Source organism: Dipodomys spectabilis, unplaced genomic scaffold (genome assembly GCF_019054845.1).
Source record: "Dipodomys spectabilis isolate Male_0828 unplaced genomic scaffold, ASM1905484v1 ptg000197l, whole genome shotgun sequence".
In the NCBI taxonomy this organism is placed as follows: Eukaryota; Metazoa; Chordata; class Mammalia; order Rodentia; family Heteromyidae; genus Dipodomys; species Dipodomys spectabilis.
This window is the reverse complement of record NW_024870874.1, coordinates 1028205-1047746: the sequence shown is the minus strand read 5'-3', so window position 1 is coordinate 1047746 and position 19542 is coordinate 1028205. Positions and strand designations below refer to the sequence as shown.

The window sequence follows — 19542 nt, the reverse complement described above, 5'->3', positions numbered from 1 at the left end:
CTATCAAAATAGAATGTTATATCTTCTTCAAGATCTCTCTCCACTTGTGAAGTTCTACCTAAGTTAGGGCTCTTAAGCATTAAGCTGGTCATTCTTCCTTGGCCCTTTATTTCTTAGTGATGACTAAAGGACTACTAGTCTTTCCACCTCTCCACTTTCCTTGCTTTTATTTCTCAACATTCATGCAGGGACTCCAACTATACAATTTCTTCCACACCAGGAACTTTTACAGATGAATGCTATGTAAGGCCTATTACTTTCACAAAAAGGCAATAAAATGTATTGGGACAGTCATGCAAAAGATCATTGCTGAGGTCTGGATTACACAGAAGTTAGGAAAGTTGCCTCTAAGTAAAGACAATGCCATCTAACCACAGGGTTATGATAATACTACAAGAAATAAAAGTAAAATTACCTAGCATATTTAATGATCATAATGACTGTATGGGAAAACTATCCCAAATTAAATTTTAGGCAAGACAATTGAGATACCTAGAAGGTGAATAACTTGTCCCCAGAGCAAGGAGTCAACCTGGCTAATCAAATGTCAGAATTCATTACCACATGCTATATATGCTCCATGAAGTTTGATCTATCACAACTCTCATTGAGACACATGAGGAAGTAAGCAGAAGATCAAGCTCTTTCCTAACTAACATTCTGGGCTTCTACTTAAAGGCTTACAGTTCAAGTAACAGCTTCATTGGGTCTACCTTCTAATAGTCTTTCAAGAAGACAATACAAAGAGTGGCCTCTCTTTTTAATTATATTTTTATCATCTTTAAGTAGTTGTACAAAAGGGCTAGAATTCAACTTGTCAGCTGAATTGTCAGTCTATGAGCCATTATTTCTTGGAGAAATACAAAAGATAATGTGGGACAAAAACCCAACTGATGTCCCTTTCTTCTAACTCAGTTGATAAATGGGTTTCCAGTCATGATCAGAGTTTACCTGTTACAAACATGAGAATAGAAATATAAAATAGATCTTAGTAAAGTTATTTTCTTTCTTTTAATTTCAACAGGAAATTTGAACCTCACAGCCCTTTTGTTTTGGTCCCATTAAAAAAAAAAATCTCCTGTAACTATGCTAGTAAATCTTCAGTTTGAACCTTGAGAGCTTGTTGGGAGGTTCTAGCTGGGGATCGCAGCTACTCATATACCCTTGACTGAAGACTAGTTCTCCTCTATCAGGGATGGTCGTCCTCTGACTGAGGGTGCAGCTTCGGGATGGAGGGGAGGGGACACCTGCCTAGCCAGCCCATCAGCTGAGTCAACCCTGGTGATCAATGTAGTGACAGATGTCAAGCTTTGTAAGTGTAGAGTTTGCAGTACACTTGCAGTACACTTTTTTGTCTTTCTTTTTTTTCTCCTCTGATTTTGGTACCCTTTGTCTTATACATTAGTTTATCTGATTTGGGGAATGGAAGGGGAATCACAGAAATGGTGGGACAAAGGATGAACCGATGTAACAGCAACACTCACTAGACCCTATGCTGGAAATGAACTTTACAACTTGAGAGGGAGGGAAGGGGGAGGAGGGAAAGCAGGAGAAAAAAAGGAAAGGGTAACACTGCTTGAGAAGAAATGTACTCATTACCTTACTTAAGTAACTGTAACTCCTCTGTACATAAGATAAAAATGATATAAAAATATGCTAGACAACCAGTAAGATGTAAAAAATACAGTATTACAAAAAATAAAAATACTTCAGTCTGGCTATTCTTCTGTGTCCTTTTGAGAGTACCAAAATTCTTCTTAATGGGGTGCCTGTGGCTCACACCTATAATCCTAGCTACTCCAATGGCTGTTATCTGAGATTACAATTTGAAGTCAGCCTGAGTAGAAAAGTCTCAAAGACTCCATTTCCAATTAAGCAGTAAAAATTCTGTACTGGAAGTGTGACTCAAGTGATACAGCACCAATTTTTAGCAAACAAGTTGAGCGAGAACATTCAAGACATAGCACTGGCTCCAAACAACAATAACAAAGTATCAGACTCTTGATGAAGATTAAAAAGCCTGACATAATTTAACAACTTAAAGAAAAAGACATCGATATTCTCAATATAGACATAAAGATATACCTTTTTAAAAAATGGATACAGTATAAAGGCCACATATATATGCATATATATATATATGTTCTGATAAACAAGTAACAAAAAATTAAGTGACATATATGCAGGAAAGCTCACATGTTTCTGATGTTTGGCTTGCTTATATTTTAGACCATTTACAATAGGTAGAACTGAGTTACATTATTTACAAAGCAGTATCAAGTTGTGACATTAAAAGAGACTTATCGTAGTACCTGCCATTGATGCATTGTCACTATTTTCAGAAAGGGGGACAGGATATTTACTGAGAAGTAGAGACATAAAGATCAACACAAATTGGGTTATACTACATACTGAAAAGACTAGGAAATGCCCAAAGCAGGCTATTTCAGGACAAAGATGAACAAATGCAATTGCAAATGAGCTACACAACTTATGGGGCCAGGGGCCTGGGAGGGAAAAACTGGGAGAAACAGATGGAAGAGGACACACTGTTCAAACAGAAATGTACTCATTACCTGACTTACATAATTGCAATCCCACTGTAAATCACCTTTACAATAAAAAAATAAATAAAAAATAGAAAAAGAAAAGGTCTATCTAGGATCAGCTCTAGAATCTAAAAGACAAGCGAATACTTTTCCTTGTACTCCTGGAACTAATGGTTGCTTAATCCTACTACCTCAAGTTCAGCAATATTAATGTTTACAAGTCAAAGTCATAGTATGAGTTGAACTGGCTTGGGAAACTCCAACCACATTGTTCCTTCAAGAAAATATAGTTTAAGTAATGTGTAATCAATTTATGAGTTTTAGGACTAACTGACCTGAATAAAGTAGTTCCATTTACTTCATGATGTTTCCACAGTATCTTGTAAAACTGCAGGATTTTAGAACAACTGCCTGAATTGTACCAAATATCAATAAGTGTCAGACAAGTCTAAATTGCCCAGCACTAGTATAGCTACCATCAAGGAACCATGGCAGAGCTGCTAAAAGAGCAATATTTTTATATTGCCATCAATATTATATATATAATACAGATTATATATAAAAAATACAAGATTCCTTACATTTTAGACATAAAAATGTGGAAGGATTTAGGCTAACTCTTACAATATATTTTGATAATGTTAACACAAAATTATCAAGACAAAAACTTTTATTCTGGATACTTGAGTTCTCTACCAGGAGCTACAGGAATTATGGATCTTTTTTGGGGGGGGGGGGTGGGGTCCGGTCGTGGGGCCCGAGCTCTGGGCCTGGGCACTGTCCCTCAGCTCTTCAGCTCAAGGTTAGTGCTCTACCACTTGAGCCACAGCGCCAAGGCAAGTGCTCTAACACTGAGCCACCTTCCTAGCCCCACAGGAATTATGGATTTTATTAAGTTAGCCTGGTAACATATAATCAGGCTGCCTTTGGTGTCAGGTTATTGGGAAAATCTGTGTAAAAAGCAGGGCCCAAACTAAATAACAAAATGAAAATATTCACCTGAATAAGTCTCTCAGGAGGAACTTTCTAAATAGTAAAGTGTTTTTGTCCCAGCATTACAGTTGATATAGTCAAAGGAAAAACCAGTGTATTATTCAACTAAAATTATTCATATCAATTATACCTGATTTATGGCCAATCAATGTTAGGAACAGGAAGAAATGTCAGCAAAGGCAGGAAAAAGGATATTATGAGTACTAGAAAATAATTAGCATAGCAGCACATCTGTCACTGTACATGAATTCACTAAAGCTGATCCTCACACCTCCTGCTCAGGCTTCTACTGATGCCTCAACTAGCAACTCTATTGAAGGTACGCAAATTGATCCTAATTGATTAGAAAATTACAGTATTCGTTTTATTTTTATGGTTAATGAAAACCAGTAAGGAACTGTACAGATTCTATTTTCTTTTATTGGGAATAAAAAAGACCAATTTATAGTTTAGTATAGAAAAAGTAAATCGTAATATATTTGTATTTAAAACAAACACACACGTACATATCAACAAAATCAACCCATCATTTAGACTTCACATAGAGAGGCCACAGTTAGAGATTATTCTATAGTTTGAATGATATTAACACATATAAACTCCATAAACAGAAAATTGGCAACTTTCTTCTCTATAAACACAGCTGCATAACAGTATATTGCTCACCACCATTTGTTTCCTACAAATAAGGACTGTGTTTGTAAGTACACTGCAATGCACTATCTTATTTAATGCTCCAAACAATGGGATAGGTATTTTCATCCTTTTCCCTCTTTCTTCTCTCATTTCTACTGTATTCTCTCTCTTTCTTCTCCCTCACTCTTTCACACTTTCTCTTCTCTCTTTCAAAACAAGATCTACTTATGTAGCCCAGACTGGCCTTGAATTCAAGATCTGTCTGCCTCAGCAACTTTATTTTACTAAGAAACGTTTTTTAACTGTTAAAAAAAAAAACTGCCCCAGGGATGATCTATTTTTGTGTGTGTGTATCCGTCCTGGGCCTTGAATTCAGGCCTGGACATTGCTCAAGGATCCTGTCCTACAACTTGAGCCACAGCTCTACATCCAAATTAACTGGAAGATAGTCTCATGGATTTTCCTGCCCAGGCTAGCTTCAAACCTCAGATCTCAGCCTCCTGTGTAGCTAGATTATGAGTGTGTGCCACTGGTGTCCAGCAGCCCATGCTGTTCTTAACATCGGTGTAATAATGTCTCTGGGCAAAAGACCTAGGGTGGGAGATTATACTTTCTCATTAAAAAAAAACAAACAAACAAACAAAAAAACAGGCTATAGAGTTTCAGATAAAAAAAAGAGACATTAAGTTAATCTACACTATTTGAAACTCAAGATCTAAGTGAAGACCTCTTCTGAACTACTAAGACCACATACTTCTGTCTCATGGACATATTTACTTGGAGGTCCTAAAGGTAATGTCACAACCAGTCAACTGAAACAGAATTCATCTAACATCTTGCCAATAAATTTTGCATTTTTGGTTTAGCATTTCAAAATTATCCATGGTATTAATCTTAAGTAGAAGAAAAAAAATCCAGAATTAACTGCCTACATTTGCCACTACCATTATTTCTACTTTGCATTTTATTCCACCTACAAAAATGGTCAATTTGAAGTAATAGGCAGGAAGAAATGTTAAGGGTAACTCACTTACACACTATAATATAATGAGGTTCTGAGTTCACAGAGCTTTGTCTATTTGGTTAAAAATATATTTACTTCTCTAAAAAATGTGAAGAAATGGCTAACTATTCCTCTAAAATTAGTGATTAAAAATCTAGTTTTTGGCATGAGAAACATACACTCTACCATGAACTTTCATCAGCTCTAGACAGTAATAAGGGAAGTTGTATACAGTCTACTTTATAGCTGTCATTAGCTCTAGACGCTGTGCTTCTCTGACACATTTATGGAAGATGTTTGTGAGAGTCACAAAGAAGAGGGTACAGGAAACCAATGAACAAACCTAGATTAACCCATCTTTTATAATCTTACCACTCAATGAAAGAAAAATGATGCAATGGTCTAAGACACAGACAATAGAATGTGCAAGGCCCCACAGAAAACACTTCATTTAAATAGATAAGTCCATTCTCACCTTTATCACGATCATATAGTAAATCTTCTGCTGAGCAAGGGCTACCATCTTGGGATTCGGGTGGACAAAAGGGGGACACACAGGGTGAATGACTGCTGCAACTACTGCTGCGCTCCTGGACAGAAGGAGTCTGGGTGTCTATGCTGCGAGTGCTACTGCTACGGTAGTGAGCAGGGAGTGGAGCTCTTCGGCCATCCGGAATGTCCAAAGGCTGCAAAGAGTAGTACCATTAAACCTACAGGTCACTGTGTCCAGTCTTTTCATATAGAAAGCACATGGTCTGTCATTTGATCTCATATTCCACCATATCTTTACCATGCTTTATTTTTCAGAGAATAAAAATACACTTGTATCTTAAATTTATTTTTAGGCATGCTGCCTTTGTTGAACTAAAATTTTTCTTCAAATTAAATTGTTTGCCTTAAAATTTTCATAACTGCCTGTATGTATTTGTACATTAATACTTCCCATGATACAACGTAAAGGCAACAAGTGCTTAGTACTGCACTGCAAATGCCTAGCACTATGGCTGCCACAGAACAGACTTTCAATAAACATGGGAAAATAAATTTATATTTTTAGAAAGCATTTCCACTTGCTAATAACATTCACAAGTATAAATTTCTGAATTCTTTACTATTTTTAATTTTTTTAGAGGTCAAAGCTAGACCCAAACACTTCTGTTGGTTTTTGCAGTTATCCCAAATTTCTAAAAAAGTTTTAATCTATTAGTAGCCAACATAGAAATAACTCTCTTAATTTGATATACAACTATGATTATTCATAATTTTGCTTAGTTCTACTGAATTATTCTAAAGTGGCAAAAAGAAAAAATGAATTGGAAACCCATAATCACAAAAATCATAGTTTTTGGACTACAGAACACATTAGAACGTATCAGTCCAGTGTCTTGTTTTCATAAACAAGCAGCTTGCAGTTCAGGGTTCCTGATGAAACAAGCTAATTAAGTGGCAATAGACCTTCTAGACAAGTAATATAAAACTTTAAAAAATTTACTCGTTTCCTTATTTAAATGCCAATGAAGTTTTGTCAACATGTAAACGTCTATATAGTTAATTATTTTTTCAGTCACTTAAAATAGTTCAGGTTATAAACATAAAAAGTAAAATGTCTGCAAGTTAAGAATGAAATAATTTCCTCATTCCAACAAAGGAAATGTTTTCTTTATAGTATCAATGTTGGGAATCAGTAAAAGGATAATATACTAATTTTTATTTAAGAAATTTGAGTTATGTTTTATTCCTGTCTTATATGATTTCTCACATTTTTCTTAATTTATAATTGGATAATGTAAGTTAATTTCCTTAACCACCTTTTATTAGGGATAAAACTACAACAAAACAGATGTTAGAAATCTATGTATTTGCACTCAATACAATAGGAAATAAGAATTTTATACTATAAACAGTTAATGTGATGATTCTCATTTTCATTCAGAAAGACATTTGAGGTATACAATTAATCATTAACCTTAAATTTATGAAAATTAATAATTCAGTTTTGAGTTTGTAAGTTATCTTAGAATCTGATATCACCACTATGAAATTAGAATATGACTCATTTAAAAGCAGAATTATTTTTAGGAAGTATATTTCAGTAGAGTATATTTGTACATTTGTCCTTGATGTCATTAGATTAAGGAATAGGCCTAGAAGTGATTATCTCCTCTATATGTTAGATCAACTTCACTTCTTCACATTACTATTTAAAATAATCATCAAGAAAGTGAAAAGGCAATTGATATGAGATTATTTGAAAATCATAAAAATGAAGAGACATGTATTTAGAAAATGAAGGGCTTCACTTTTGGGCATTTACCCAAATGATCACAAACAAGGCTATACTAAAGCTACCAGTACAACTAGTACATAGCTAAGATATGGAACCAACCCAGATGCCCCTCAGTCGATGAATGGATCAAGAAAATGTGGTAAACACACATACACACACACACACACACACACACACACACACACACACACACACAGAGGAATTCTATGCCTCCATCAGAAAGAATGACACTGCCCCATTTGTTAGGAAATGGAAAGACTTGGAAAAAAAATTATATTAAGTGAAGTAAGCCAGGTGCACAAAAACATAGGTCCCATGGTTTCCCTTATTTTCAATAACTAGTATATATCTAAGACAAGCAGAAAAGGTCAAAAGCTATGTACCTATGACCATATAAGATGATGCTAAGTGAAATGAACCCAAAATAGGGACATAGAGGATTTTTTTCTCTTTCTTGCTGTTGTTTTTAATGTATTTCTAATGTACTATGTGATTTTTTTTGTTTCTTTTGTATGTTCTTCCCCCATGGTATAACCCCTGTTTTTTACTGTATTTGATTCCAGTGCCCTGCATCTTGTTTATACATTTTTCTAATTTGGGGAGAGGAAGGGAAGTAACAAAAAGCTGAAATGAGGATAGTTTGGCCCACTGTAACAATGATATATACAAGACACTACGTTAGAAATGAACTTCACAACTTTGAAGGAGGGGAGAGGAGGGAGTTGGGGAGGTGGAGAGGGAAGGGATGGTAGGAGAAAAACAAAGGAGGGGGTAACAATGCTCGATAGGAAATGTACTCATGTAACTGTAATCCCTCTGTAGAGTATCTTTACAAAAAAAAAATATATATATATATACATACTAAAAAAATGAAGGGCTTTACAGAAGATAGCAAAATTAGAAAAAGACATTTAATCCAATCTTAAAATTAAAATGGAGCAAAGGGTTGAAATTTTTTATAAGAACAAAATATAAAATCACCAATACCTCATGGACACATGTTTAAGACATTAGCCATTAGGAATTGCAAATTAATACCATGATAAAATGTCACTTCAGGGCTGGGAAGTTGGCTCAGTGGTAGAGTGCTTGCCTTGAATGCATGGGGCCCTGGGTTCGATTCCTCAGCACCACATAAGCAGAAAAAAAGCCGGAAGTGGCGTTGTGGCTCAAGTGGTAGAGCGCTAGCTTTGAGCTGAAGAGCAGAGGGACAGTGCCCAGGCCCCAGAGTTCAGGCCTTACGACTGACCAAAGGAAAAAAAAAAAAAATATATATATATATACACACACACACATACATGTGTGTAAATATATGTATATATGCGTATATATATGTGTGTGTATACATGTATATGTACATACATGTATATGTATATATACACACATACATATACTTATATAATATATATACGTATATATTATATATATAATGCCCCTTCATATCTATTAGGTTGGTTTAAATTTTGAAGAACAGATAAATACCACATGTTTAAGCTGTAGAGAAATTGGAGCTTTTATACATAGTTGACGAAAATATAAAATGGCACAGAAAACTTTGGAAAAACATTGTGTGAGTGCCTCAAAGATGAAACATAAGAGTTACCATATAAACACTTCCAGTCCCATGTATACACTCAAGATGAACACATTATGTTTACAAGACAATTTGCATACACATACTCACAGCATTATCATTCACAATAGCTAAAAGTAGAAACAACTGAAATATATGACAACTAATGACTGAATAAATGAAATTAGATACAACTGCACACTGTTTAGCAATACAAGGAAATACTGATAAATGTTACAACATATATGAATCTTATAAATAGTACATTAAGTGAATAAAGCTGGTTCAAAGACTACATAGTGTATGATTCCATATATTTAAAATACCTACAACAGAAAAATACATAGTCCCACAGAGATCAGTGGTTGCCTAAGGGCAAGAATGTTAAAGGTAAATGAGAGATGACTACCAAAGGGTTTGAAGTTTCTTTTTAGGTGATAAAAAGGCTTTGATTTTGGTAATGATTCCACAACTTCACAAATATACTAAACGCCACTGAATTGTACATTAAATAGGTAAACTGTATATGTAATTTGCATTCCCATATGCAGTGGACATAAAACAGTTCTGAGAAAGTTTGTAATATTAAAGGGGGGGAAAAAAAGGATTCAAATATCCCATGTAACCTTACCTTGGACACTTCTTCCTTCCCATTATTTTCTTTAATGAATACCTTTTCCAGTTCCGGACTTATTCCTTCTACATTGCAGGGCACACGTGAAGCAGATGATTTTGGCACAGACATATTTGAAAGTGGCATGGGGACTGACCTTGATCCAGTAGCCTTTGATACAGAAGATAAAGTGTTGTTAGGTTATTTGTGCAAAGCAATCAAGAGCTAATGAGCATGGTAAATCTTAAAAACTGAAGGGCTAGAGAATTTGGGACATAGGTCAAGTAGTAGAGCACACACATGCCTGCCAAGTACAGGGCCCTGGGTTTAATACATGCACAAACCGATTTATTAATCAACTAGTTGATTAAATAGTTGAAGGCTAGGGATGTAGCTCAGTTGCAGAGCTCTTGCCTAGCATATATCCAGGTACAATCTCCAGTATACTATATAGCATACATACAATTTCTAAACATACTATTCACTGCACATATGCACAAAACACCTTTATATATGCATTCAATTAAATTATTTTTAACATTTCAAAAGAGTATGAAGTTAGACACATATACAGAAAGTTAAAGTAAGGAAGGTTAAAAATTATAATTATATGGAGTAAAAATATTCTTGAAAATCTTTTACACAATTATAAAGGTATAACTTTATAATGTACACACTTGTTCTCTCAGAATAATGGACAGCACCTTCATTACTGGGAAAATATAATTGAAATTATGCAAGTTATCATGGAATTCTGCTGTACAGTTAGTTCTGTGTGTATTCTAAAGATTTGTTTCCTATATAGTGACAATTACCTCTTAGTATTTTTCATTTCTATTTTGTCAATTGTTAAAAAAAAGAAAATAACTTACTGAATTGGTTATTAGGCAATACAGAAGTCCTTTAAAGTTTTCAAAAATTACCCACTTCTGATAGCTACTGTAGTGATTACCAAAAAATGTTAATGGACATTTTGATGTTTAAGGAAATTAAACAATAGGAAAGAATTTTTTTTTTAAAAAAAAAGATAAACAGGAAAATAACCAGGTGCCAGTGATTCATGCCTGTAAACTACTCAGGAGGCTGAGATCTAAGGATTATAGTTTGAAGCCAAGCCAGTCAGGAAAGTCTGTGAGACTCTGATCTCCAATTAACCAACAAACGGCAAAAGCAGAGGTATGGCTCACGTGGCAATGTTCCAATCTTGAATGAAAAAGCTAAGAGACAGTGCTCAGGCCCTTAGTTCCAGCCCCAAGATTGGTGTGTGTTTGCACGCACACACCACACAATAAATAAAATAAATGATCTCACCTAACATTAAAGATTTTTGCTGCTATACGTGATTAGTAATGAAGAAGACTTCCAATCACTGAGAAGCACATTCATGTTTCCATACTCAATGCATGCTCCTCCCATCTGTAAACTCTGCCCATTAACATGTTTTGTCTCTTTCTGATATGTGAATGAAAACTGAAACCTTAACTTTTATCACACATTTGCCAATTGTTTAGGGTTACATTTTTCTTTTGGTACTTTATGAGTTTTTCATCTTAAATACTAAAGCTATTTATTTTTGTGGACAATGCAGGGGAGAAGAGGTCTTGGTATTCTCTACTCCCCGCTCTGCTGCCCCCCGACATACACACGTCTTAATCCATTTGCCCTAACATTTTATTTAAGGACTTCCTAGAACTATTATCTGATAATTCCTACAAACTAAGTGCTCATTTTATTGTTTCCTGTAGGAAAAAGTTTTCACATTTTCTTTTTTAGTTCTGGTCCTTGTATTTCAATGAACTTCAGAAATAACATCTCAAGACATTAAAAATAATCCCTTAGGTGGGTTAAGAGCGATGGGTGACAATGTTATCAGACACTTTGTATTCATATACTGTTATGTAGGATGGGAACTTCTTTGTACAACCACTTAAAGATAATAAAAAATAAAAAATAATCTCATAACTTTAAATTCAAACACAATTTGTATACTAACTGGGGATAAACTGCTATCAAAGCACATGAATTTTCACTTTAAATGTTGAGGCTTGCAGTACTGGTAAGATTTTATCAGCAGATAGTAAAATCCCATTTTAAGTATGCAGTTAGTTGAGCATTGTTAAACATAAACTGTCATCCAGTTGTTGATTGGCACAGGAACATTCAGAACCTTCTATCAACCCCCAAAATTTCCTATAGCCTCTCTTGAACCAGCTCCTGATACCAATGTTAAGTTTTTATAATTTTACCTTTTAAAGAATTTAATATAGCTGGGCGCTGGTGGCTCACGCCTGCAATCCTAGCTACTCAGAAGGCTGAGATCTGAGGATCATGGTTCAAAGCCAGCCCCAGCAGAAAAGTCCTTATCTTATCTCCAATAAACCACTAGAAAACTGGAAGTGGTACTATGGCTCAAGCAGTAGAGCACTCACTTTGAGCTGAAGAGCAGAGAGACAGCGCCCAAGCCCAGAGTTCAAGCCCCACGACCGACAAAAAGAAAAAGAAAAAAAAAGAATTTAATGTAACAAAATAAGTAGCCTTTGGGCCTAACTTCTTAAATTTAGCATGTTTCTGCGATTCAACCATGCTACCATATGCATCACTTGTTCCATTTTACTGCTGAATAGTAGTTCACTACACAAATATGTGAAATGTTCTTTTTATCAAATCATCAGATAATAAATTTGGTTTTTTCACTATTATGAATTATATCTCCAAAAATATTCATGACTAAGCTTTTGAATTTGCTTTTCTAGATACCAAAAATTAAAAAATTTGGGTTTAGTGCTTAGTGTAAATTTAACCTAATAAAATGCTGCCCCACTTTTCACTCCCACCAGGAATGTGACTATTCTCTATTTCACATTCTCATCAGTACCTAGTATTATTTTTCGTTTTACCAATCTAATACTTAGCTTTAATAGTCTAATTAATTCACTATAATATTCTAAATATATGGTATCATATGCAAATATTGATGTCTATTCTGTCCTGTATAGAATGTCAATTGGCAGAAATGCTGTCAGTTTTTTATTGATAAGGTCTCCCTACATTTTCATTTAATTCATTAGGAAGCATCTTATTTTTAGTTTAGTCAGAGAATGCTTCTTTCTTTTTAGGTGTGTGAATGTGTGTATATGTATATGTGGTATAAGGACTAAATTTAGGGTCTTATGGTTGGTACCAAGCACTTCATCATTTTAGCCACACTTCTAGTATTTTTCATATAATGTCTCATGCTTTTGCCTAGGTTGGCCTTAGACTACATTCCTCCTATCTTCACCTCCTGAGATGTAGGACAACAGGCATGAATTATCATGTTGGTCATTAATAAAGGTTTAAATTTTTTTATTATCTTTAAGTAAGTTAAATCAGAAATCATTATCAAATTCTTATCAAGTATTATAATGAATCAATAAACTATTTTCTAAGCTAAATTTTTTATGTAAAAAAATAAATATACTTCCTATTAATGAATGAATTGAATCATTCTTATCCTTATAAAACATATCCCCAAAACAGTTTGACTTTTTTTATTATAGTATCATATTTGATTTACTAAGATTTGTATTAACATTTGTAAGTAAATTTGGTCAAGAGTAGTATTTCTGGGAATTTGTCCCATGGGATATATTAGTACATGTTTCTGGGAGTTACAATTTTTTCCTATGTGAAAATAGCAGTTATGTATATAAAGAAATTTAGAAGCAGATAGACTAAGAAGATGAAACAAGATAATGTCCAGAGTTGTTCAAAAGATACATGAACTATAATTTTAGCTCAGGTCAGTGTCATTTCAGAATATTATCTTAAGATGATTGTTATTCAAAAAATTTAAAATGTATTTAAAACAATTTAATACAGTACTAATAATTTATTAAAGACTTTGCTATATTTTAAGTCCTAAAATGATTCTGTTTTAATAAACAACTAAAAGTGATTCAAATATAGACAACAAGAAGTTGCGCCTACCTGAGTGTGACTGATTGTTATGTGGCTGCCGTGGAGAGGTGACTGCCGATCTTTTTCCTTACTGTGACGACTGCTCTGCTTACTGCGCTGCAGTTGCTGCCTCAGTTTGGCAATCTGCTTTGGGAAGAAGAGAGGAAAAGTAAGAAGACAACAAAAATAAATACCAATGTTTTGTATTTGTTCTTCAATTTTCAAATGCTAGTGACTTTTTCTCAAATGTTTCAAGAAGAGGTAATATTATACCACAATAAATTACCCTTCAAAGTTTTTGTGACTAAGGCTTTTGAATATGACAAATAAATACATGCTACAAATACTTCACTTCTTGTACAGATTGCTACAGAATGTTTCACAAATTTATGCTGTTACTCGTAAATGTTTAGATTAAAATTTCCAAATATTATCTCAAATTTCACCTCTGCAATGCCAGAAATATCTTCCTTTTAAAAAACATTTTATAATATAATAAATAATATCAAATGCTTATTAACTAAAGTCAAATCTAATCTCTTAAAGTAGGATCACATTAATTTCTAAGTTTCAGTCTTGTATAAATAAAATGGGTCTAGTTTATTAATTACTAGACATCTTAAAACTATAGATATCACTGATGCAAGGAATCCAAGCTATTTCCTAGTTCATTGGTATGTAATATCTTACTATATGTTACCCTTTAGTCATCAGAAATAAGGTAATTTCGACTACATTCTCCTAAATAGAAAGGATATATTCCCAGGTTTAACAGAAAATCATTACTATAACTCAGAATTCATTATAATACTTACGTATTTTAAGTGATGTATAATCTACTAAATGTGTCAGAGTACAAAATTTCCTAATCATTTGAAAGAGAACTACTATAGTGTAGATACAGTTTGAATGTGCCCTAAAGAGTTTATGTTTTAGAAACTTGATCATTATTGTAGAGCTTTAAGAACCTACTGGAAGGTGGTATAAAAATCTTCAAAAGGTGGGATCTAGTAGAATGTGATTAGGTCATTAGGGATGCTGTTCTAGACAAGAATTAATGTAATTCTCATACGATACTGGCTAGTTCTCACAGTCTCTCCATTAGACTCCAAATGAGAAGAACCTAAGTAACAAGAAAAGGTTATATTTGAAAGAAAAAACAAAGAATAAGGAGAATCAAGAGCAGTCAAAACAACTGAAAAGTGTTACAACACAGAAAGGCAACAGAGAGTATTTTTTAAAAAGATTGCAGCAAGAGTCCCAATTCCATTTTTCAGAGAGAAGCCAAAGCCTCCACCTCCTCCTGCAAACCTTAAACCACATTACTAGGCCCTGGCACAACAGTGACTTCCCCAGATTGATAGGCCAACATCACAGGACAACCTGTTGCTCCACCAACGAGAGCCACTGTAATGTGGCACCTTGAGGGAGGAGCTTCTGTACTCAGGAAGCAGAAAAAGGCTCACAGTTCAGCAGTTTCATCCTGCATAGTGAGAACAGCTTCATAGCCTGAGGACCATTTCAGATACAAATCTAGGTAGCTTCTCCTGGTACAGAACTCATATTACAAAGTGCTCAGTTTACATTAGTTGTTTTTAAGTGGTCTAACACTAGGGAAGCCTAGATAGTGAGCCACACCTCAAGGACTTGGAACAATTAAGAAGCCACTATGAGAAATGGTGGTGAGGAGGGAGGAGCTTACAGGCAAGCTGAAAATTCAAAGCAGGAATAGAAGTGAAAGGCTCAGAGGACAGTTTCCCCACCTCCACTGGCTACAAGAAGTCTCAGTGTCTGAAGATCACTACAGAAACAGCAATAAGCTGGTGGCCGGTGGAATGCTCAGTGTCTAAGAACTATCAGGTGGCTTTGAGGGCTTGCTGCCAGGTGGGGCTGAGTGCTCAAAGCACAGAAGACCCAAGGCTCACATGATATACTCTAGCCTGTCTTCCTATGAATGATGAACTGCTAGGTGGGGTCTGAAAAGTATAGAGATGAATCACCTAAGTTCTCAGTTCCCACTACTAATGTAGAATTCAGTGCACCATTCTCTCTCCCCATTGTCAGGTACAGTAGGCAAACACCCCTGAGTAGCCTTTGTGCTGCTTTCAGGAAGCACAAACATGGGACCTGTGCCGCAAGTGGGAGTTTGACTGTCCTATAGACTTAAAAGCACTGTGCAACAGTAAGTGGCTTCCAGTACACAAAGAAGGGAAACTTCTTTTTTTTTTTTTTTTGGTCATGGGGCTTGAACTCTGGGCCTGGGCACTGTCCCTCAGCTCTTCAGTTCAAGGCGAGTGCTCTACCACTTGAGCTACAACGCCACTTCCAGTTTTCTAATGGTTTATTGGAGATAGGAGTCTCACGGTCTTTCCTGCCCGGGCTGGCTTTGAACCGCAATCCTCAGATCTCAGCCTCCTGAGTAGCTAGGATTACAGGCACGAGCCACTGGTGCCCGGCTAAGGGAAACTTCTAAAGAGTAATAAGCAGCACAGAGCAGAGAATGATCCTTGATCACCCCCCACCCTCAACCCTCATGTAACAATAATCTATACACAAAGAAATACAAGTTCTTTTCTGAATGATAGGAGAATAGTCTAATGATGCTGAGGAATTAGGCATAGTGCCCTGAGCATACAAGGAACAATTTGGCTTATGATCTATACATTAGTCCAGTGTAGAGAAATTACACTGTAACCTTTCTACTACACAGTCCTGCTTGAGCACTGGTGAACATTTCAACTTCAAGACTAACAGATAACTAAAACTCTTAACCATTGAATTGGCCTCAGATGTGTACATTTCAACACAGTACACAGGAATCCTAACACAAGGTAGCATCTCCAAAGGCCAATCATATGCTAAGGATGGTGATGAGGAGGAAAGACTAAAGAATTCAGAACTATGAACATATAATCATCAACAAAATGTGATTAAAAAAACTGAATGAACTCAAAGAGGAAACAAATTAACAGAAAAGAAACTTAAAGAGGATACAAATAAACAGCTGAACAAAGTCTTATACAAGATAATCAGGAAATGAAAAAAGCAATTCACTAGATATAGAAATCCTGGAAAAGAATCAAATTGTAATTCTGGAAATAAAAAGCCTAGAAAATCAAAATTTAAAACTCAGTAGAAAGTCTCTTGAATAAAGTCAAATCAAACTGATTATCAGGGTTTAGGAATAAGACCTTTGGGACTAATGAAGGGGAAGGGGGAAGACCTAACATATGAATCATGAGCATAGAAAGGGAAGAGATGAAAGCTAAAGGGATAGAAGACATATTCAATAAAATAATGAGAAAATTGCCCGAATATTGTGAAAGAAACAACATTCTGAAAAAGAAGCTTATAATACCAGACTTGACCAGGAAAGAACCATTCTAAGACACATCAGTTAAATTAGTAAGTGTGAAGAACAAGGAAAGACTACTGAATGCTGCAAGACAGATGTGCCAAACTACCTATACAATAGTATAGGAACCATCAGAATATATACAACCATACAGAATAACAAATTTCTTGACAGAAAGAGTTAGGCAAGGAAGGCACGGAATATGTTTAGAGCACTCGAAAAAACCTTCCAACCTAGATTATTCTACCCAGCAAATTCATAACCTAAGTAGAAAACATTCTATGAAAATTAAAGCCATTTTTGATTGTTAAAACACTGCAAAGAGACTGAAAAGGAATCCTGTAAACACAGAAAAGAAGCATAGTGAATATAAGAGAAAATAAATCTTGTGAGATGAGTAGATAAGCAAATTAATCTAAAAGGGGAATGAAAGAACCAAGTACTATAAAAACTATAAAAAATAAAAAAATGGTAGGAATTACAATAAACCCTTCAATAACATTGGCTGTTAAGTGTCTCAATTTTCTAAACAAAAGATACAGAATGGAAAACTGGATTAAAAAACATAGCTCAATCACTGTTGCCTGCAAGAAGTATTCTTATTGACAGAAAAACAATTTGGTTAAGGGTGAAATTGTGGAAAAAATCTTCCAAACAAATAGAACCTAAATGCAAGTCGGAGTAACTATAGTTTAGTCTAATTAAGTGGACTTCACATCAAAATCAGAAGAGACAAAGAAGATCATCTCTTTAATAAGGCAATAAGTCATCAAAATAAAATAACAATTTTTAACCTATATGAGTCAAATGTGGGTACACATAATTTCATTAATGCAACACCGTTGGAACTAAAAAGCAAAGACCCTAACACAATAGTAATGGGATGTTCAGCATCCTTAGTCATAAAGAAAATGCACATCAAAATAATACTAAGATTCCATCTCACTCCAGTCACAATGGTATCCAACAAGAAAACAAACAACAAATGCTGAGGAGGATGTTGAAAAGAAAACCCTCACACACTGTTGGTGGGAATGTAAACTAGTACAAGCACTATGGAAAACAGTATGTAAGTTCCTTAAAAGACTGAAAATAGACTTTCCTTGTGAACAGTCTTGCCATGTCACTATTCTCTAGGTTTTATTTCCATTGGCCATCTTTAATCTCCTTTGCACCTATGCTTAGGAACCAGATCAGGGATGTCTGGGTGACTTGGGTCCTCTCTGTTCTCTTCTATGCAGGTCCACAGCTCTATCAGCCTGGGCTATGTGGAAAAATTTTCAAGTCTCCCTGATAATCTTACCTTTCAGAACTCTTATCAAATCTGTTTAGACCATGAGTTTGCTGCTTGCCCAAATCGGACTATCACTTCTGACTCGTGAAGTCACTGGTCCTCCCTGTTCTCCTGTCACCAAGATCACTACTGTAACTACAATGTTCCAAATCAGCATGGTCAGCAAAGCTGCTGGTTCTCAAGGTCTGCCCACTGTGGCTGAGATGACACACCAACAGAGCTGGGCGTGAGGAAGAAGGGAAGAGAAGTAGCATGAGACAAGAACACCATACTTGTGCTTTTCTTACCCTATTCAGTAGTTTTCATAGATAGAGTTTCTCACCTTTTATTTGGTAACTGAAGAAAGCTGAAAACAGTTGTTTTGACTGTCTTGCCTAGCCTTCTAGTTTCTTTCTGAGGAGGGTAATCAGATCTTCTCATTCAGTCAATCCTTTTTTAATAGTGTATGCCATGTGTTGCTATAATCCAGTTACTATGGTTCAACTATATCAAATCTTGTGATAACTTTGAGTTGTATTTAATTCTGAACTACAAGCTCATTTATTTATGAGTCATACTCTATGCATGGATTTGCAGCCCTACTTTAGTGTGGCCATTTAGACTCGATTTCACTTCTTTTTGGTTGCTTCTGGGCATACTGCTTTTATTCATGTGTAGTTAGGTGTGAGGTAGTGGGAGTTAGTCTTTCTCTACTTCCATAACATAAACTAGCTGCGAAAAATGTAATACAATCACAGACAAAATCATGGTAACAGACTATTCAGTTTAAATACCACAGTACATGAGGAACAGTGATATTCTACACTATGTGAAAATAATATTAAAAGGTATAAGAATTATGTTTATGGGAAACATTTGAGAGAAATGTTGATGTTTAACCTGGAGAAAATAAATGACATATTAAAATATTTAAGGAAGATTTAATATTGATCCTAGTGATAGAGAATTTACCACTTTACTAAATAGTAAAATTCTAAGTTCAATATATAAAAGAACATTTTTGACAACTTAAGCTAAAACAATCAAACTGGTTCTCTTATAAAGTAACGAGTTCTCCCTACAGAGAAGACTGCAACACAGAAGAAAACCACTATGTGTGTGTATGCTGGTCCTAGAGCTTGAATTCAGGGCCTGAACAATGTCTATGAGACTTTTTTTTTTTTTTGCTCAAGGCCACTCTACCATTTGAGTCAAAGCTCCACTTCTGGTTTTTTGGTAGTTAATTGTAGATAAGAATGTATGGACTTTCCTGTTGGCCTGGCTTTGAACTGAGATCTGTCAGATTTCCACCTCCTAGGTA

General features: G+C 35.1%; 1 protein-coding gene across 2 annotated transcripts in view; it reads right to left on the bottom strand.

Moving 5' to 3' along the window:
• The window catches only part of Glcci1 (glucocorticoid induced 1), a 68118-nt gene that overhangs the window by 9971 nt on the left and 38605 nt on the right, over window positions 1-19542 (bottom strand). Inside the window, exons 4-6 of one of the 2 annotated variants that reach the window (XM_042696020.1) lie at window positions 13624-13740; window positions 9673-9825; window positions 5657-5867 (exon numbers count right to left, since the gene is read on the bottom strand). In XM_042696020.1, the coding sequence (XP_042551954.1) occupies window positions 5657-5867; window positions 9673-9825; window positions 13624-13740 (481 nt within the window). The remainder of the gene's footprint in view (window positions 1-5656; window positions 5868-9672; window positions 9826-13623; window positions 13741-19542) is intronic. The other variant, XM_042696021.1, reaches the window with a different exon arrangement.